Source organism: Callithrix jacchus, chromosome 15 (assembly GCF_049354715.1).
Source record: "Callithrix jacchus isolate 240 chromosome 15, calJac240_pri, whole genome shotgun sequence".
Lineage (NCBI taxonomy): Eukaryota > Metazoa > Chordata > Mammalia > Primates > Cebidae > Callithrix > Callithrix jacchus.
In genome coordinates, this window is record NC_133516.1 from 78442132 (window position 1) to 78464531 (window position 22400).

The following is a 22400-nucleotide window of genomic DNA, read 5'->3' on the forward strand; positions in this document are numbered from 1 at the left end:
GTATCAGGCACATGATGTGGAATTGCACTAGATTCCACTGCAGTAATTTCAAAAAATCAAAAAAGCAAAAACTGGAATGAACTGGGGCCAGAAGAGCAAGTGAGAAGAAACCAGAACTCAACACACAAACAAAGTACTCTTGGGAAAAATCATTTAATCTCTCTGAGCCTCAGCTTTGTCCTCTGTGAAATGTATTAGGCTGACTCCCAAAGCTGAAGACCTAAGACGATGCTACAGTAACATACCATAAATTGCTATATGTTCATCCTTTCCATGGATATTCCATTCCTATCCAGGTCTCTATGTCCTTCCTGGTGCCATTTTCTTTGCCTAACTTAGACGAAGAACATCCCTCCTGACCCTCTAAGACCCAGCTCCGTGTCACCTTTCCACAAGGCCTCCCGTGAACACATCCTCCTCACTCCTTCAGAAGAGCTGCTGGTTCTGTCCTCTAGGCACATACAACAGGGAAGGCAGAGGGATATCAGTTCTTAAACTCATCACAGTTTCTCATTAGACTACAGGTCCTAGGTTGACACTTGACACAGAGGACATCTGTTGCAGCCTCTCCAGCATCCATCTCTCTTCATGAGAGCACACCAAATTTCACAGCTTTGTGAGTTGAAGCCCTGTCCTTGCTGAGTCTCCATCCCCAGAGTGGGTTCCACAATAAGAGAAATATTTCATTCAGAGGACTGTTAATTCAAGGATGGGCATATGACCTAACTCAGGGTAGACAGCACCAAGGAAAGACAATTTGGGGGACTCCTGACTTCTTCCTTCCTGCTGAACATGAAGGTCTATATGTGCTTTTCACTATTGCAAAAACTCTACTGCAAACTATAAATCTAACCAATCATATATTTAGCCAACATGTCGTTTCTTTTTGCCTAAAACTGGTATGCATGGTTACACAATACAAGAAGCTTTGATGGGTTGCTGACAACAAAATAGAAATTTCTTTTCTGTTTTTTTTGTATTTGTTTTTGAGACAGTCTTGCTATGTTGTCCAGGCTGGAGTGCAGTGGTGTGATCTTGGCTCACTACAATCTCTGTCTCCCATACTCAAGTCATACGGCCCCATCAGCCTCCTGAATAGCTGGGACTACAGGTGTGTGCCACCAAACCCAACTAATTTGTTTGTTTGTTTTTTCTCTAGAGATGGGGCTTCGTCATGTTGCCTAGGCTGGTCTCAAACAATCCGCCTGCCTTGGCCTTCCAAAGTGCTGAGATTATAGGCATGAGCCACTGCGCTGGCCAGAATAGAAATTTCTGAGCCATAAAAGGCAGATACTTACCAGAGCATAGCAGATAATTGTAGTAACTACAGGAATACATCCAAGATCATCAACTTTGAACATGAATACAGGATAATAGCATTAACTAAACTAATAAATAAATATAAAGGTCCTTAAGAGTGACCTGCTGAAGAATTACTTAAAAATCCAACACATTGGCCTCCTAGAACAGGGAGGAGACCGTTCATCTCTTTTTAATAAAAACTGTCACCGTGAATCAGCCGTAGTATCTACCAGATCAGCAACTTGTTTTGAACAGGGACACTCCCAGGGCTCAAAACCTGGGCAAAAGGCCAGTAGTTTGAGGCCTACGTTACAAGTCTGTTTCCCTTAAAAGTTCTGAGAAACAGTCACTAATCAACTCCCATCCTACATAATGGCTCATTTAAAACTATTACCCTGTAAGTTAGAGAAATGTCTGATAATGGGAAGAATGTTACTGTTCTCGAGCTAACACTTACTGAGTCCATTCCAGGTGTCAGGGAGCCAGGAACTACTGTAAGTGATATCTTCACGACCACCCTCAGGGATAGATGCCTGTATTTCCCCAAGTGTACAGATGAAGAAATCTGTTCATAAAGTTAGGCCACCAGACTAATGCCACACATGTAGTAAGCTCTAATGTCAGGAGGGGGACTCAGTCTGACCCTCCCAATCCGTGCTTGGTGCTTAGAGATCTGAACTAAAGACAGAGAATTGTCCATAAAAGGCTCTAGCTTACTTATAGAAAATGACACGTGAGCACGAGAGGGCCACCTGGCCCATGTTCCTTCTTAGTCAAAGCCCTGTTTGTGATTCTAGCCTGGGCACTTTCAGAGAGTGCTAGAACCCCAGTTTCAGAAGCTTTGGGATCTGGTTTTCCTCTCTACTTCGAGCTGGGGCATTTTAGAAAGACGCATGCACTCAAGGTAGCCTCTCCAAACCTGTCTCTAGGCTACTTCGAAAATATATGTTAGCAATCACAATCAAACAGAATAATAAAGATTGCTCTATTTCAATCATAATCTGATACTACTCTAAAGATGTCATACATATATAGTCACATATATGATATCATATACATAAATTTCATGGTATGGGATGCTAATCACAAACATAAATACAAATTGGAGGTGTGACTAAATCATAATGAGCTAAATGTTACAAACTAAATCAGTTTCTACGCTTTGCAGTTTCACTTTTTACTACCTGACTTGGCAAAGATATTCCACAAACAGAATTATAGACGCTGCCCTGTCCTGTTTTTGAAATACATACCCATTGATACAGAAAAACTCAAAGATGTGAGCCAGGCAACCAAACAAGAGCTGAAACCAATGTAAATAATGTGCAGATTATAGCCCATAAACCTAGGATCTGTGACATTGAGGGGTAGTAAAAAGACTTGGTAGCTATGTTAGTTCCTCAGGCGGGGTCCCGATTGCCCTATCTAAACCCCACCCCCACCTCACGCCTGTCCCCACGTATTCTCAGAGCACAAATGAAAGACAAAGGTGAGCATGTAATTGTGCCATCATGCTTGGCAAGAAGCCATGGTAATGACAAACCCAAGTGAGTACTTTACACTGAAAGGAAACAGAGTGGATGGAGAGTTTGGCTGACTTTCTCCAAGGGACCCAGCCATATTACAACGAACTCCAACAGTCCCTTGGGATAACTACACTTATCCCCACCCTGAACTCCTGCTCTTCTTCCCCTGGGGCTGGTCTACCTTTTGGGAAGCCTTGTTCACTTTCTCTTCTAACTCCTACACACACATCTCCCTGAGAACAGTCCAGTTTTGATTTTGCTCTTGCAGCCCCGGCTTGCATATGCTGGCAGAAGGGTCATAGTTTAAATTTAGACTTGACCACCTCACTGGGAATTCACTGGGAAACAAGCTGTGTGTGGAGCCCATAGACACTCTGGTAGAGTTGGCTACTAAATTCTAAAATGGAAGCACTAGTTGGTGGTGAGGCTATAAGTTAAATTGGGAAAAGCGGTAGAACTTCTAACCAAAGCCCAAAGAAATGGGAACTTCAAAATTAGAAAGGCTGGAAAAAACCTTAAAAGGTTATTAAGGTCTTCTGCTTTGAAGCAGAACCCAAGTAAACAAACAGGATTATCTCTGGTTTTTAAATCCCTTTGTGTTACGGGAAAGGATCATAGAGGCCACTGAGTACAATGTCCCAAATGTTACAGAAGCAGGTCGACGGCATTGCCCAAAGAGGGTCATGCAGACTCAGCTGAAACCTGCCAGCACACCCTGCATAACAGTTATCGCTGCAGGAGGCAGCAGCTGCGGATGTCAATGCCTCAGAACAGAAATGAGAGTCAGGTGGGAAAGGGCAAGATGGGTTGTGAAGAACGGGACTAAATCAGTTTCTATGCTAATCAGGAAGTAAGGGCTCTGGCAGTGATACTTTGTGACCAAGGTACAGGTTCCTTAGAGGTCCTTATAGACCAAAGAATGGCAGAAGAGCTCTTGAAGCAAGTCAGCTTCAAGCAAGGTACTAAAAAATGTGAGCATGATAAAGCTATCCAGCTTTATGCTTTAATTCCCTACCTTATGTTCTCCCATAGTAGTTAGCAAAACCTTTTGGAAATACTTTTTAAACAAATAATACCCACTTGGGGGCCAGAAGAGAGAGAGTAAAAAGACTCTTGGTAGCTGTGTTAGTTCCTCAGGTGGGGTCCCAATTGCCCAATCTAAACCCCACCCCCACCCCACGCCTGTCCCCAAATATTCTCAGAGCATCCTGTTCTTTTTCTTGAGAGTACTTAGAAATGTGTGTGTGTGACGCATGGCACGGTGGCTATGCCTGTAATCCTAGCACTGTGGGAGGCTGAGGTGGGCAGATGGCTTGAGCCCAGCAGTTCCAGACCAGCCTGGTCAACACGTTGAAACCCTATCTCTATTAAATACAAAAAATTAGCTGGGCATGTTGGCATATGCCTGTGGTCCCAGCTACTCTTGAGGCTGAGGTGGGAGGATGGCTTGAGCCCGGGATGTGGAGGTTGCAGTGAGCTGAGATTGAGCCACTGCACTTCAGTGTGGACGACAGAGCAAGATCAAAACAAAAACAAACACAAACAAAAACCACGTGTGTGAGACAGAGGGGGCAATGAGGGGAAGAGAGAGAGAGAGAGAGAGAGAGAGGCACCTATCTATGATACCCCTCTACACCATAAAATTATGACAGCAGTGCCTTGTTCCTTTTAGATTTCTGATTATTGAGGGGACCAGGAGTCAGGAGGCCTCTGGTAAGGCCCTGGAATACTCTGGCAGTCACTGACCTCACTGGACCTCCGGGAGGGCTTCATAAGACTTGATTAAATTAGAGGACACTGGTAATCCAGGTCTGGCTTCAGGTCAGTCTTGACCTTCCACCTGGCCACAGTCCCTTGGGATGTCTCAAGAAAGTCTTCCAGCCTTGCTTGGAGAATCCAGGCCATTGGAGTAGACCTTGATTTCATCAAGACCAGCTGGACCTCTCTCTCCTAGGCTCTGGAAGCCAGGCTGTGATTTCAGATGGACTCGGGCCTCCAGAGCAGCAGCTGTTCTTCCTCAGAATCCCTCTGGACATTTGTAAATAGCAGAAGCAAGTGGCCACCATGGGACAGATTTCTGTTGAATCAAACTGGGGCAGGTGGCTAAAATATAGTTCCAGGAACCTGAGAGTGATTTCCAATTCACAGGGGTCCCTGGCACTCCAGATTCCTTCCAAAGAGCTGGGTCTTCCCTCAGACTAGATCCAGTACTCCACCCTCTCTGCTCCCCGAAACATAGGGGACAGGACCATCCTACATTTCACTATCTTCTCTATAAAGATATATAAAATTTTCTACAGATAGAATAATATCATTTCACTCATTATTAAAAAGTAGAAACAAACAGGTGAAATTAGTTTTATTGTATTACATTTAACCCAGTTAACTCCAAAGTTTTTATCTCATATTTCATTTCAAAACAATAGCTGCCAATATCATTTCAACATACAATCAATATAAAAATTGAGATGCTTTATATATATATATATATATATATATATATATATATATATATTTTTTTTTTTTTTTTTTTTTTTTGAGACGGAGTTTCGCTCTTGTTACCCAGGCTGGAGTGCAATGGTACGATCTTGGCTCACCGCAACCTCCACCTCCTGGGTTCAGGTAATTCTCCTGCCTCAGCCTCCTGAGTAGCTGGGATTACAGGCATATGCCACCATGCCCAGCTAATTTTTTGTATTTTTAATAGAGACCGGGTTTCACCACGTTGACCAGGATGGTCTCGATCTCTTGACCTCGTGATCCACCCACCTCAGCCTCCCAAAGTGCTGGGATTACAGGCGTGAGCCACTGCACCCAGCTATATTATTTTTTTGTACCAAGTCTTTGAAATCTGGTGTGTAATTTACACATACACCCTATCTCAATTTGGACTAGCCTTGTTTCAGTTCCTCCATAGCCACAAATGGCCAGTGGTTACTGGATTGGACAGTGCAGCTTTAGAAAGCAGCTCTCACCTGTTTTCCTCTGCAGTCCCCTGAATATCCCTGCTGCTTTGCTCCCACTATGTCCTTGGCCCTTTAAAAACCCCTTCCTGTTCTTCAGTGCGTAGTGAGAACCCTGCATCCCCTGGGAGGTCCTCCCAGATCACCCCAGGCCACTACGCTCCCGTCAGCTTCTGCGTAATTATTTTAGTCAGCAATCTGGCAGGATCTCGCAGCACTGTTTCCCTATTGTCTTTTGCAACTGATTTTTCTTTTCTTTTTTCCCTGTTTTTGTTATGACTGTTACACACTTAGGGAATAGCTCCTAAGTTGGTCTACAAGACCCCTGGAGGCAGAGAACTATCTCAGGTTTTCTGTGTCATTAGTTTAATATCTATCTGCCACATAGTACTCAAATATGTGGGAATCAACACAACAAGTACTCAGCCTAATTTCCTGTTTGATGAAGGAATTAATGAAACCATCTGAATGTGATGGTTGGTACAAGTACACATAGACATCTATGTACTTATTTTTGTTGTTCGTTTTGTTTTTTCTTGAGACAGAGTCTCGCTCTGTCACCCAGGCAGCAGTGCAGTGCCATAACTCAAACTTGGCCTCACTGCAACCTCCATCTCCTGGGTTCAAGGATTCTCATGCCTCAACCTCAACCTGGAGTAGCAGGACTACAGGCATGCACCACCAATGCCCAGCTAATTTTTGTATTTTTAGGAGAGACGGGGTTTTCGCCATGTTGGCCAGGCTGGTCTCAAACTCCTGACCTCAAGTGATCCACCCACCTCGACCTCCCAAAGTGCTGGGACAGGTGTAGGCCACCTGAACTGACCCTATGTACTTATTAATGATGATAATAATACAACACCTACCTGGATAATAATACAACACTTACTCCTGTGATGCATGTAAATCACACACAGGCCAGGTGTGTGATTTACATACATCAACTCACCTAAACCTTGCAAAAACCCACGAAGAGATTCCGTGGTCATTTCTATCTTCCAGATGAAGAAACTGAGGTAAGCTGAACAAACTGTATCGTATGTGTAAATTACACACAAGATTTCAAAGACTTGGTACAAAAAATAAAGCATCTCAATTTTTATATTGACTGTATGTGGAAATGATATTTGGAGCTACTGTTTTGAAATATGAGATGAAAAAACTTTTGGAGCTATTGGGTTAAATGCAATACAATAAAACTAATTTCACCTGTTTGTTTCTACTTTTTAATAATTAGTGAAATGATATCATTCTATTTGTAGTATCATTCTATCTGAGTTTATGTATCTTACACAAGGTTACACAGGTAAGGAGCGGAGCTGGGATTCAAATTCATTCTGGCTCCTGAGTCCAAGTTCTTAATCATCATGATCTATTGCCTCTCATTCCAGAACACCACAAAAGATACTTTTAAATCCGCATATCAGTCTATATCCTATGAATTAAAGGGATCAGCTTATACTTTCAGCCAGGGTATTTCCTTATATAAAAAGAATTCATTCAGAAAATGTAAACAGAAGTAAACCGTAGGAGAGACATGAAATTCTTGGTACCAGAGGATGTTTCTCATAAATCCTCCTGAAACAAAAACAGTACTCTCTTCCTTTCAAAGGGTGTGAAACTGAGGGTACTTGGTAACAAGTTCTTGTAATTCCAGATACCCTTTGATTCTGGAGCTCTATTTCAAGAAATTTATCCTAAGGAAGTAATTATGGATGTCTACTAGGACACAATACATATTGTTTATCATAGCAAAAATTAAAAATAACCTAAAATAACCAATAGTTAAAACAGGGAGATTATTTCAATCAGAACAAATCATATTTACATGATAAAATGTATTATCTAGGGGTACGCTAATAAACCCGCTCTCTGAATAAAACAAAAAGCCCCAATTCACGGTGTCTCGTAACTTCTATGGTATAAATACTCCCATCATGGCCAATCCAAGCTACCAATAGTTTAATAATCTGCTCTGGAAATCCTATTTAACAATCCCTATCTAAGCTGAGCTGGCTCCAGTATACCATGGAATGCATTCATTAAAATGTAGTAGAAACTGTTTGATACGTTAGGTGAAAAAAGTTTGTAACACGTCTGTATCATATTTCTGAGAAAAAAAATACGCTCATGGAAAAAACAAACCAAAATAATGTATTTTGTGTTAATGCTAATTATCTCTAAGTGATATAATTTTATCTTCATTTATCTGTATTTTCAATTTTTTCCCCATTTATGTGAAATTTTTCTCAGAAAAAAAAAACCAAGGTTCTCTTTCTTAGTTGCAATAATTTAAAAATGAACTATTTTCCACAGCATGTCTCAAAAAAAAGAAAAAAGGAAAGAAAAATCCCTGGACCTGCTCAGTGAGATCAGCTGCACAATGAGAAGCCCCCAGGGTGAGAAGATTCCCAATACCTCATAACTAAGAAAAAGAGAAGGTAAATCCTGTGGGGAGGAGAAGTAAAGGCTGGTCATTCACAGGTCCTGCAGAAAGGCAAGGTGGGAAGTGGGCCTGGAGATAAGTCAGTCCCAGGACAAGAATTAGTCTATTTATATAATCTGATCCTGGAAAGAGCTATTTTTTAACCCAGGACTCTTCCTAGGACCTTCCCACCAAACTCTTAACCATTACATTAAATACTAATAGTTGTCAAGTTTAAGTCTTGTCTGCAATGAAACACGTTACAGTCATCAAAAATATCCTGGAAATGCATCCATAGGGAAAGATGTTCAGAAGATTAAATGAAAGCAAGTTATAAAAGCAGCATGTAAAATATGAACCTGTTTAAGTAAAAAGGGATAAACATCAGAAAAGAATATAGTAAGCGATTAGGTAGTGGTTGTCTCTAGATGGTTAGGATTATGCTATTTTGGTATTTTTGGTTGCCTAACTTTTGATTTTTATTCTGTAGTGAGCACAGTTATTTTTAAGAGCAATAAGGAGGCCGGGTGTGGTGGCTCACACCTGTAATTTTGGAGGGCTGAGGCAAGAGGATCACTTGAACCCAGGAGTTAGAAACCAGCCTGGGCAACATGGGGAGACCCCATCTGGCAGGAGAATGTGTGTGTGTGTCGGGGAGGGGGGAGGGAGTGGCTAATGAGGAAAACAAAACAAAAGCAAAGTAATCTTAAGCGAGAAGAAAGATGCAACAACCTCCCTTACTGGATCTTCAGGCTGCTAAGCTTGTGGAAGACACAGACAATTCCTAATTCCTAATTCCTACTCCCTGCCACTCCCGGGAAAGTGAATAGCAAAGGGACCTCTATCACTTCTCAAAGCAAGAATTCCCCAGGGACACAGGGAGCCTTCCGTTATGAAAAGCTTTTGCTGGAGCTGAGGAGACGGGGCAGAAGGTTAGGGGAGGGTGGAGAGAGGAAAGAGAAAAGAACAAATCAAAGAGAAAAAACACAAGGCTGAGAAGAAATCTGCCTTTTCCCTCCAAGTCAGCAGCACTAAGTCAGTAGTCCTCAAACGAGCGTGTACCAGAACCACCTGGAGGGCTTGTTACAACACAGACTGCTAGAGCCTACCCCTGAGTGTCAGGGTGGTGGCAGTCAATGGTGCCAGGGAATCTGTGTTTCTAACATCTCCCCGGGTGACCACACTTTGAGAACTTCTGCTCTGTCATTCTCTGAGTAAACAATGAAGAGAAGGAGCACTGCACAGATATGAGACTGAGATAAAAAAATTTGTGGCAAACCAAGTGTTTGCAATTCTGTTAAACAACAAGGCTTGGTTTCCCCTTTGGATGGGGGAAGAGAGCATCCCTGTCTCCACAGGAGCAATTATGACGACTGTCATGAAAAGAGAGAAGAAACTGAGAATATCCTGACAGCTGATTATACACCAGATGCTGTAAAAGAAGAGATACAAACTGGCAACTAATCCTGCCCTGGGAAGAGCAGATATCTGGAAACAGAAACGTTTTAGGAAGTACTGCTTTGACCTAGCAGCTGAAGGGGTTTCCCTTCCCTTCAATTTGACAGTTTCCTTACTGTGGTCACCAGAAAGCCAAGAGGAATGTGGAACAACCTGTTTTAGTAACTCTGATCTTTGCTCTTTCACTTGGCAAAAGCCGCCTGGCAGCCTTCTGGTTGCCTCACAGGTGTAACTAGGGTTCCCCTCCTTCCAGGAACTGTAACACAGATAGTTCTGCCAAGAGCAAAAGATGCAAAGGATATGCTCTATTAGTCACTGACTAGAGCAGGCAGGGAGGCAAGCCACCCGTGGACCTCACCTACAAGGGAGAGGGAAGACACTGGCAGAGTCTCAGTGAAACATTCAGCACTACGGGGGCTGGAATAATGGCCTGAGGGCAGCCGGTTATGATTTTTATCTGGGCAAAAATAGTCTAAAGAACGAGCAAAGCCTCAAACTTAAAAGATGTGTAGTAGGCCGGGCGTGGTGGCGCACCCCTGTGATAGCACTTTGGAGGCCAAGGTGGGCGGATCACCTGAGGTCGGGAGTTCAAGACCAGCCTGACCAACATGGTGAAACCCTGTCTTTAAAAAAAAAAAAAAAAAAAAGATGGCAATAAATATTGGCCAAAAAGAAGAAAAAAATGTTTCTGATGAGATTGCTAGCCAAAGTCAAGGCACAGTCAAGAAGAAACAATTAGCCTTTTTTTTGGAGGGAGGGGGATGAGGTAGGTCCTCAGGATCCAAACTTCAAAAGTCGGGTTGCTATTCTCTAGGTCTTGTACCTTGTGTTGCCCCTCACAGAAGGATAACTAGGGGATGCATAGGCTTCTTGCCAGTATCGTTTTTCTTTTTTTTCTTTTGAGATAGATTCTTGCTCTGTCACCCAGGCTGGAGTGTAGTGGCACAATTTTGGCTCACTGCAACTTCTGCCTCCTGGGTTCAAGTGATTCTCCCGCCTCAGCCTCCCCAGTAGCTGGGTTTACAGGCATGCACCATCACGCCCAGCTAATTTTTATATTTTCAGTAGAAACGGGGTTTCACTATGTTGGTGAGGCTGGTTTTGAACTCCCAACCTCAGGTGATCTGCCCGCCTCGGCCTCTCAAAGTGCTGGGATTGCAAGCATGAGCCACTGCATCCGGCCTCGTGGTAGTATCTTCTGTTGAATCTCCTTTTATGTAACACAACTAATTATAATACTAGAAGTGTTACATGGTTTTTTATTAATTTTTTTAAAAAACAAAATTCCCACCGTACATCTAGATCACAAGTTGTCTTCCCCAACAGTGACAACTCCACAGCACTGGGGCACCGCTGACAATGGTTTGAGCCATGGCCATTAAATTGCTTTGGAACTTACATTTACAGTGTTATCACCTAGTGGATCCACAGATATTTAGCTGCCAGTCCCCTGAGGATGGGGTCTCTGTCTAGTATCACAATTGCTGCTATGGTTCATAGCTGATCTTTTTTAAAGCACTTTATATGCATGGCATTGTGCTAGGCCCCTTACTTACATTGTCTTAACCAATCTTCACAACAGCTCAATGGAGTAAACACCATTATGATTCCTTCTTGTCCACTCTCCCAAGCACGTAGCACAGGGCTGGCATGCAGTCAGCATAAACATTTGTCAAGTAAATTAAAACACTGTTACATAAAAAGTGATGTTCAAAGATGGAATGACTATGAAAGGGTAGGCTTCAAGAACAGGGACATGGCTGGATGGTGGCTCACACCTGTAATCCCGGCACTCTGGGAGGCAGAGGTGAGGGGAGCGCTGTGTCCAGGAGTTCTAGAGCAGCTTGGGGAACACAGTGAGGCCTTGTCTCAAAAAAGGAAAGGGAAAGAACAGGGACGAAAAGTGGGGGGAAAGGGGACCTGAATTAAGTTCAACCGGAGAGAAAAACATGAATAAATATTAACAAAGAAAAGATGTACAAGCTGCTCTGGGAGAGACAGATGTGATGATGGACTCTGCCTTCTTCAGTCTTGGGACAGAAGAGTCCCTTCAAAACAGACCAGGTAGGTTTAATTCCAAATGGCTCCAGACAGTGCAGTCACCCCCAAGAACATTCCACAGTCAACACCCGATTTTCAGTTTGGGTACTATCTCTACCCTTCTCAGTTGGGTCAGTCCTGCCTCTGTTCAGAGGAAGACAAACCACATGCCCAGGAATGAAAAAGTTGAGAAAAGAGTATCAGAAAAGGATGCTAGTTCTGATCCAGCTACTAAGAGTTTAGATCTCCATTTTCTCCTGTATGACAGGAGGACGTGGAATTAAATGATTCCTGGTGTTCCTTCTGGCTCTAGTTTTCCATGATTTAGTCCCTTCTGAAAGAGTACTCACTGAAAGAGGAGGAGCACTTCAAAAAGATGGGCAATTGCTTCTTAGCCTTTTGGCTAAGGTCAAGTGCAAAAAGCTGGGCAATGTTTTTAGGGTAGAATAGAACAGTATCAAGATTCTCAAAAGGATTACCACAAAGCAGAATACTGACAACACCACTCCAGAAGGTGTGCCCAGTGTTGTATGGGCTCAAGAGTAAAATCCCCAACATTCAACTTGCTTTTTTTATTTTTAAGTTATTTTACATTAAAAAATAGACTCATAATTTGAATCTTTTTATCCCAAGGTAGGACTTATGAACCTATACCCTCTGGAACCATTGGGGCTACGTGCCTACAGGATTAGCAGTGATTGTTGGACATGCAGCTGTACCACAGGATGGATATTCCGCTTCAGTCTCCAATCTCCACCTCACCCCACCACCATCAGACACTCCCATTTCTACCAGGCTGTGGTTTGACTGGCAGTCAGTACTCTTATCTAGGCACTACTAATTGATACTGTATCTAGGTAATAAATGATACACCTATTACCTACCATTGAGTAGATCAGAGAATCAGACATGGAAAGAGAAGCATAGGATTTGGGTTGAAAACAATAAATATGTGTGCTACTTCTTCCCATATTGAGTATATCCCTGGTTGATTCTGCTGAGACATTTAATTAAAAAGAAAAGAAAGAAAGGAATAGAGTACATCCCTGTGAAGCAAAGAAAACCAAGACACATATTGCAATAGCATACAGCAGGCCCTCTGTATCCACAGGTTCTACATTCTTGGGTTCACTAAACTCTGATAGAAAATACTGTATTTGTGGGATGTGAAACCCATGGGCACAAAGGTCTGTCTGACTTTTCATATCTGAAGGTTCAGTAAGGCCAACTATGGCACTTGAGCATCCTTAGAGTTTGGTACCTGCAGGGGGTCCTGGAGCCAATCCCCTGTGGTTACTGAGGGACAACTGTACATGCTAAATAGTCAATTCCGTTTTCACCATCACAAAGGCACTTCCTAGAAGATGAAGAAATAAAAGGATACAGGTCAAGGGCCCAAGAACTTTATCCCCTGGATGGTGAATTTTTATTTTTGTTTTTATTTCTTTTTTGGATACAGAGTCTCACTCTATCACCCAGGCTGAGTGCAGTGGCACCATCATAGTTCACTGCAAACTTCAATTCCTGGGCTCAATTGATCCTCCCACCTCAACCTCCCACATAGCTGGGACTACAGGTGCATGTCACTACCCCCAGCTAATATGTTAATTTTTTGTAGAGATGGGGTCTCCGTATGTTGCTCAGGCTGGTCTTGATCTCCCAGGCTCATGGAATCCTCCTGCTTCGGCCTCCCAAAGTGCTGGGATTACAGTGGATGGTGAATTAAAGTCAAAAACTGTGAATGCCACAATGGTTTCTCTTTGAAGTCACCAACACCTTTCTAAAGGAACTTGGTGTCATAGTTTCACATACTAAACTCTGTTTATAAAATGGTCTATATTAATTTAAGGGCCAAGGAAGAGACATTTACCTCAAGTCCTAAAGTTGCTGGTGGGGAATTCTAGAACAAAATAGGGTAAAAGAAAGTTATATAGATAAAAATGACTTTGGATGCCCTGTGACTCCTCATAACCCTTATTCGTACCCCATGACATCAGAGTCAAGCAGGAAGCACTACCCATGTAAAGAAAGAATCGTAGAAACTGATCCTGCTCCCAGTGGAGTGATTCAGCTTGGGTAAGTCCCACCTCCTTCCTCTCTTTACCTCTGAGATGTTCAGGCGGCTGGACTATCTTAGTCTAAATGTGACGACACAATGGCACATGGGCTTGGGATGCAAGGACACTCAACAAACAAGTAAAAATAAACCCCATGCACACTGTGGGGTAGCAGAGGAGGATGGTAATCAGGAAAGGCTTTCAAAAGGGGACTTTTGTCCACATGCCTAAAGTTAATTAAAATTGACTAGAAACTTAAGTCTCTTGGCTGGGCATGATGGCTCACACCTGTAATCCCAGAGCTTTGGGAGGCCAAGGGGAGAGGATCGTTTGAGGTCAGGAGTTCAAGACCAGCCTGGATGACAAGGTGAAATCCCATCTCTACTGAAAATACAAAAAATTAGCTGGTTGTGATAGTGCACACCTGTAGTCCCAGCTACTCGGGAGGCCAAGGCATGAGAATTGCTTGAACCTGGGGGCAGAGGTTGCAGTGAGCAGGTTGTCCCACTGCACTCTAACCTGGGTGACAGAGGGAGACTCCATCTCAAATAAAATAAATAAAATAAGTCTTTATAACTGGCTTCTACCTAGAAAGGTCAGAAAAATCTCTGGGATCCTTGATCACAAATTTCAGTGCAATTCATAACTTAGTAAATTCCAGGTGATCTGAAATCCTTTCTAAACTGACCCACTTTTTCAGGCTTGAAGGACAGTCTAGCTAGTCAAAGCAATCCCAAAACCAACTCCCCACAGAGTGCGACATCAGTGATTTATCACCCCTTAGACACATGCATGCCATTATCTTGCTTTTAGTTGTTTTTCACCTTCAAAAAGACAGTTATAAATGCATTTGCCTTCTTTCTTCCTTCTCACCTGATATCTATTTCCCTTCTATCCTTGGTTTTCAGTTTTCCTGCCTTTCAACACCAGTTTCAAGGTGAGGAAGAAATACCATCTATCATCAAACCCCCTTGCTGTACTCATACTCAATAGAATCAGAAAGGCTAAGTGCAGTGGTTCATGCCTGTAATCCCAGCACTTTGGGAGGCTGAGGCAGGAGGATCACTTGGGCCCAGAAGTTTGAGTCCAGACTGGGTAACATAGTAAGACCCTGTCTCTACAAAAGATAAAAATATTAGCTTGGTGTGGTGTCACATACCTATGGTCCCAGCTACTTGGGAAGCTAAGGTGGGAGCCAGGAGAACCATGTTGCAGTTAACCACGATCACACTACTGCACTGCAGCCTGGGCAACAGAGTGAGACCCTGTCTCAAAAAAAATTTGGGGGCAGAGGCGGAGGGAAAAACACAAGATAGTTGCTTTCCATACTCTTCCAAATCAAAATTCAGTGAAATTCATCCATATTCTCCTCAAATGATATTTAAAGACCACATAGGTACTTTATCTAAAACCCCGATTCTGACCCTAGTTATGACAATTACACCCACTGAGGATTTGTCAGAGAAATTCCAGTATAGTTCACTTAGCTTCAAGTCAAAAATAGCAAAAACATTCCACTTCCTCTTGGTTCTTTTACTTTTGTCCTTTCCTCAGACTTTAGAAGGAGGTATTCTTTAAATCCCGCATGACTAGAAGCCAGATGGCCAAGGCCCCTTGCCTTGGGAACTGCAGCAGTGGGCTCTGAGTCATTGCCTCAGAGTAAAGATACTCAAGCAGCAGGAGACAGCCAAGTTCTCCCTGAGAGAGAAGGGATAGAGACCAAACAACCAGCAGCCTTTATCTAAAAGGTGGAGTGGGGAGGCTGCCTTTCCATTGTATTTTCTCTAAGACCAGAGGAACTGGTTCAGCTGAACAGGGAGGCAGTCAGTCCCTTGCTGGATACACCCTCCACTTGAGGACAGCTTCAAGACTCTCCCCTCAGCCCTTCTGGGTGTTGCAATTGGGCAAGCCTCTTCCCAAAGAGTCCGTGGGCTCTGGGCCTCAAACTCAGGCTCAACACAGACCTTATCTTTGCAATCTGCTTTCAAATTGATGCCTACAGGCTGAGTGGAGACTGTTTTTGGTTGAGGTGAGCCCGAGGGAGCCCCAGGGCATGCCCAACACCTCAGACTCCAGACCACCCAAGCCTAGCCACAGGCAGGAGTTTTCTTGTAGAGTGGCTAACTCACCTCCCACACCATCGTCCTCTGATGAGCCCATTTTTCACCTTCACACGTTTCAGATCTAGGGGAGTGAGGAGTAAAGCAGGAGACGGCCCCGGGTACCCACCTTGCCACCCTTCTTTCCCCTTTTAAACTGCTCTCATTGCTTGGACCTCTGACTGCCTCAGTCTTCATCTGAGGGTCACTGGCCTTCTTCAGCTCCAGTTCCTATGATAGCCACACGCACATGTCCTCTCCTAGCCACAGAGTCAGCAGGCAACGCCTTCACAGATCCCAGGCAGGAGGCTCCCAGCAGGCCCTGGAGCCAGCTCCCCAGCCCCTCCCCTGCATCACAGCCAGAGGGGAAATCGGGGCAATTCCCCAACAAAGCAAGAGTTACCCCTCAGGGCAGCTGGGGCTGTCACACATCTGGACCCAAGAAGCCAGCTGCAGGGGCTTCAGATAAGCACCACCCCAGCCCCCACATTCTGTCTGACAGGAAGCGGACTCCCAAGAAATCCTGCAGAGAAACCCTTCTAGGGGAAAGCAGGACAGCCTTCCAGCAAACCCACCCACTCAGATTCCCTTTGGCCATTTCCTGCTTCCTCTGTGCTTCATTCCTCCTTTCTCTCAATGCCCAGCCTTAGTTTTGAATGTTTCTGAATCAGACTGAGGAGGTCCCTGGCCCCTCACATTCCTTCTCCATCTGAATTCTGGTTTTTAGAGCTCAATACCACATGGTTCCAGGCTGTTGTAATTAAGTGCAGAGACTGAGACAATCTAATGCTAAGATTATGACCTTAATGACTTGGAGGAAAAGTCCTTCCGATTTAATCAATTCTGGTAACTTTAAATCTGCTCAGGCCAGAAAATTTCTCAGGGATATGTTGTGTGTTTGTGGCACAGAGGATGGTGAAGGGTGGCCTACATTAAGTTTATTCACCAGCAACTCAGCCAGAAAGTTCCATCAGGATTTTACATAGATGAGGATGGGATGAGAGACCGGGATATTGTAAATGGGGGTGGAGGCCAGAGCCCCAATAGGTGAAGGTTTCTAAAAGGGCAAATATCAAGTAGAGGCTATATTCTCATTTCTACCCACACAAAAAGTCTTCCCCGACTCTCCTAGTGTGTGTTAAAGTGACACCAACAGCCTTAGGAGCATCTGCTTATTCTATTTGGGAAGGTTCTGATTTCTTTTTCAGGAGAAGCTACCCAATTGAGAACCCTCCCTCTGTGATCCTTCTCACCCTCCGGTTTGCCGGCTGCTCTGGGGGAAATTAGGTGCTTCCTGCAAGTCTCTTCCACAACATTAAGATTAGCAGAATAATTAAATACAGTCCTAATTGGGCACAGAGAGAGTTCCTGGTTAATTAATGAGCCACGCTCCTGCCCAGAGCTGCAAATCCACGCTGGTCTGTGAAAACCCAAGTAGAGAAAAAATGTGCTACAGTCCCATAAGACAATTGTCACTTGGCAAAAATAGTTCCTGGTGTAGAGACAGGTGTCAGAAACATTCCTGTAGCCAGGAGTCACACCTTAATCCCGCAGCTGAGACCCATGTGTAAATGAGAAGTGAGGTACTTCTCCTCCACTACAGGGACACACGAGGCTCTGCGTCCCCTTCCCACCTCCGCGTCCGCACCCCACTCCCCAGCAGGCCGGCGCCCTGACATCCAAAGTCGCTGCTAAGTGACTTCCCAAACTGCAGCTCCGCATCCAAGTCAGATCCTCACCGCGAGCCAGCGACCGCGCGCGTTCTGCCTGGGAAACTGTGAAACAGATCACAGCAAACTCTCTCCCTTCGCCGCCCTCCCGTCCCCGCCCCCATCCCCATACCCCAGAGGCCTCCCCTGTCACCTTCCCTCGCGCCCAGCGCGACCAGTCTGGCTAAGAGAAGGCACCCAGGCCGCCGGCAGCCACTCACCTCTGCATGGGAAGCAACAGCAGCACTTAGCAAAGAGCCACCCCAAAGAGGGACCACGGGTGTAAGCCCGGTCGCCGCCCTTCATGCTGCCCCGACACCCCAGCGCCTCTGCATGGCATGGGGCGTCAGCCCGGGGTGAGAGCGCGGCGGGAAGGAAACTTCAGCGCCGCCGCCGGAGAGCCGGCTCCCGCGCTCGCTCCTGCCCTCCCCGCTGTGTTCTCCCAGCACAGCGGCCTCAGCTCTGACTTACTGGGATCCACAGCCACCTTGGGAAGCGGGGAGGGGCCGGGCGGGGAGGGAGGGCCTAAGGGGCGGAGTTCTAAGGTCCAGTTGTGTGCAAGAGACGATCCTTGTGCAACGCTGCCCGGCGCTGTGGGCACGGGGCACACAGGTGGAGTTTGAGCCCCTGGCACCAAACAGGTACTCCTTCTTATGTGCAACTTCCTCCCCTCTAAGGCCACCACAATGGGCTTCGGCTTAAAAAATACAACCAGATGAGGCCAGAGAGGTGAGAGAGGGGCAGCCTCAGAAGGTGCAAGACTCAAGGATGCTCTTTCTTCCTTGTAGACTCACTCGTTTCCTCCCCACAGCCTCCTCTGTATTGAAAACACCGCCCCAACCCCTTCCTTTCCTTCCGTGTAATGCTGATTACTAATAATGATAACAGTGCCTCATCTTGATTGACTCTCCAACTGTAACGATGTGAAAACACACTCTGGGTTTGGAATCAACAACCAATGATCAAAGTTCAGTTTTGCCGCCTGCTAGCTGTTTGACCTTGGGCAAGTCACTTTTATCTTCAGTTTCCCTCCCCCCCCAAAAAAGGTAAAATAATTCCCATATTACACAGTTGTAGATTTTCTTTCTGAAAACTCTTTTTAAAAATAGAGACAGGGTCTTGCTATGTTGCCCCAGCGAGTCTTGATCTCCTGGGCTCATGTGATCCTCCTGCCTTAGCCTTCCAGAGCATTAGGATTAGAGATGTGAGCCACTACATACAGCCAATGGTAGAATTTTAAAATATCTATGGATATCTGCCAGAGTTGCTGATTTAGTAGGTAGGAATTGGAGCCCGAGAATTTGCATTGCTACAAGTTCCCAGGTGGTGCTGATGTTGTTGGTACAGGACCACACTGAGACCTACTAAAGATTCGGACTTTTTCCTTGCCTATTTGGCATCTGTGCCCTTTTCTTTTTGTAATAGCACCTTGACTTGTCTTTGAGGAACCAGCCCTCCTCCCTTATCAGGCCATGTTTCTGGGTATGGCTAACAACCTGCTTCAGAGGTGAAGTTTAATATTTCCAGGTGAATGAGTGCCTACAGAGAAACTTTGAACATCTTACTTATGGTGCAAGACTTTCATTCACCATCCCCCCTCTCCTCCCCTCCAAATATGCCCAGTAGACCTATCATTCCTTTACTTGTATCCCTATCCCTATCTTTCAAACCTTTTCCACGTTTCAAGGCCAAGCTTGCTTTCCACAACCCCCTTGAAGCCTACTTGGACCACATCAGTGGGACCTTTCCATGAACCACTGTATTACTCACAGGGTGTCTCTCCCATTCCTTTGTGTCCAGCTTCAGGGCAAAGCGCCTTCTGGAAACACACAACACTCATAAAGAAGGCCCATTCATCAGAAAAAAGGGAACTTTGTGGGAGGAATGAAAAATAGAAGCTTGATCACCCAGGTAACCAATGCCTTCCTGGAAAGAAACATAGTCATGGGACAAGGCTTTTAAAAGTTACCAGGATTGGCTGGGCATGGCGGGGCGTGGTGGCTAACACTTGTAATCCCAGCACTTTGGGAGGCCGGGGCAGGCAGATCACAAGGTCGGGAGGTCAGGACCAGCTTGTCCCATATGGCAAAACCCCGTTTCTACTAAAAAATACAAAAATTAACCACCGTGGTGGCACATACCAGTAGTTCCAGCTACTAGGGAGGCTGAGGCAGGAGAATCATTTGAACCTGGGAGGCAGAGGTTGCAATGAGCCAAGATCATGCCACTGCACTCCACCCTGGGCAACAGAGTGAGAATCCATCTCAAAAAAAAAAAAAAAGTTTCCAGGATTTGGGGCTTTCTTTCCCATTTGGAACCATGATTAGATTTGTGCTTTATTTATCTATGTGACAGCCAGGCATGGTTGCTCATGCTTGTAATCCCAGCACTTTGGGAGGCCAAAGCAGATCACTTGAGCCCAGGAGTTCAAGACCAGCCTGAACAACACAGAGAGGCCCTATCTCTATGAATAATAAAAATACATAAATGAATAAATAAATGAGTGGGGCTTGGTGGACCATGCCTGTGGTCCCAGTTACTTGGGAGGCTGAGGTGGGAGGATCACTTGAGTCCGGGGATATCAAGCCTCCAGTGACTCATGATTGTGCCGATTGTGCCACTGCACGCCAGCTTGGGCAACAGAGACCCCATCACCCCCAGCTTGCCCTCCTCTAAAAAATATTTGCCAAGGCATCTGCCACATGGTTAAGATACCAGTAAATGATTGAAGCATCACCTAATGAGTAACAGTAGCTTACATTTATTGAGCATTTATATGCCAAGCAGTTTCCTCCATGTTCTCCATATATTACCTCATTTATCCTCATAAAAAACCTTGTCAAGTACGGTCCTCTTTTACCTTTGAAGAAACTGAATTGATGAACTATGATGAGGCTTTAATGGTTTAATTCTAAAGAGAAACTCTAAAAAGCTTCACCCCTTCGGAACAGCAGAACCTAAAGTCAAAAAAATCTACCCTCTAGTTCTACTACTGTCATCTCCCTGATGGTTTTCCCTGGCAAGGTAAGAATGTCACTGCCAAGCAGGAAATGTGCCTCTGGTGCTGTAACATATACAAAAACAGAAATGACAGTCCAAATAGCTCACATTGGCTGGTGGCTCTTGACCGTAATCGCAGCACTTTGGGATGCCAAGGTGGGTGGAATGCCTGAGGGCAAGAGTTCAAGACCAGCCTGGCCAACATGGTGAAACCCCGTCTCTACTAAATATATAATAATCAGCTGGGCATTGTGGTGCATACCTGTCATCCCAGCTACTCAGGAGGCTGAGGCAGAACTACTTCAACCTGGAAGGCTGAGGTTGCAGTGAGCCAAGATCGTGGCACTGCACTCCAGCCTGGGCGACGGAGTGAGACTCCATCTCAAAAAAAAAATTGCTCATGTTGCCTGCACCCAAGATTCCTGATTCACTGATCATCCCCTGATGATTGATCAGTCTCATCTTGGTCAGGCTGAATTAGTGCAGGATCCTTAATCCTCACACAGTTATCCTAGGTTCCAGTTCTGACCCACAACAATGAGCACTATTATTTAGTTCTCTCTTCTGTATCACCAAAGACAATACCTATTTTGTTTTTCTTGAAAGCCCCGACCAAAAATGTCCATACGATTTAACTTTATTTGCTTGTGATCTATAGTATGGATGCTATGGTCTAAGGGTCAATATTTGGTTTACCCACCAAATCCATCTCTTTTTACAATTTGAGGACATTATGATAGAAATTCAAAGATGCTTCAAATTTTAAGGGGAATAACCAGTTTGTTTTTTACTGAAATCTTCCCTCTTGGTTTTTGTGTTCAGGTAACACTGTATCACTTTTTTGTCGCAATTCTTTGCAAGAGATGAATGACATATTATCCTGCAGAAACTGGCTTGAGTTAGATGTTTGAGGAAGACCCAACTCTTACTTTAGAAATCAATACCAGTAGAGTAGTCTAATATATACAAAATGGATCCACCGGGCATGTTTCCACTAATACTTTTTTTTTTTTTTTGAGCAGAGACTCTGTCACCCAGGCTGGAGTGCAGTGGCACGATCTCAGCTCACAGCAACCTCTGCTTCCTGGGTTCAAGCAATTCTCCTGCCTCAGCCTCCCAAGTAGCTGGGATTACAGGTGCATGCCACCTCACACAGCTAATTTTTGTATTTTAAGTAGAGACTGGTTTTCACCATGCTGGCCAATCTGGTCTAGAACTCCTGGTCTCAAGTGATCCTCCTGCGTTGGCCTCCCAGAGTGCTGGGATTACAGGCGTGAGCCACCACACCCGGCCTCTACTAATTCTTATAATCCAGGAATCCATCCAACTCTCAATTTAAAGGCATAAAACCATTAGGAACCTCTTCCTATCTTAAGTTGGTAAGGTCAGTACGTTTTTGGCCATCCTGGAGATTGATTCTGGGGTTAGACACCAATAACCCAAGAGTCCCATTGCCATCCTCACATGCCTTCCAGAATGAGACTAGCCAATGTCTACAACCCAAGAAGGAAATCTTTTGTTTCTTTTATTTTCTTTCTTCTTCTTTTTTTTAAAATGGAGACAGTGTTCTACCATGTTCCCTGGACTGGTTCCAAACTCCTGGGCTCAAGCGATCTGTCCCCATCAGCCTCCCAAAGTGCTGAGATTACAGGTGTGAGATACCACACCTGGCCCTCAGGGAAATCTTGAACAACATGGGGACACTGTTTGTGGACCTATTCATTAATTCATCAAATACTTATTGAGTATCTACTCTGTATCAGGCTCTGTTTTAGGTACTGGGTCTACACTGGTGAACAAAAACAATTTCAGTCCTTCTGA

General features: G+C 44.6%; 1 protein-coding gene across 42 annotated transcripts in view; it reads right to left on the bottom strand.

The window, feature by feature from the left end:
• KALRN (kalirin RhoGEF kinase) overlaps positions 1–22400 on the bottom strand; it is a 659576-nt gene that overhangs the window by 123610 nt on the left and 513566 nt on the right. For 6 of the 42 annotated variants that reach the window (XM_035274805.3, XM_035274804.3, XM_035274811.3 and 3 more), the window contains exon 1: positions 17801–18043. The exons of the other annotated variants lie outside the window; for them this stretch is intronic. In XM_035274805.3, the coding sequence (XP_035130696.2) occupies positions 17801–17885 (85 nt within the window). In that variant the 5' untranslated portion in view covers positions 17886–18043. Of the gene's footprint in view, positions 1–17800; positions 18044–22400 lie in introns of those variants that run through there. 42 annotated transcript variants of the gene reach the window in all.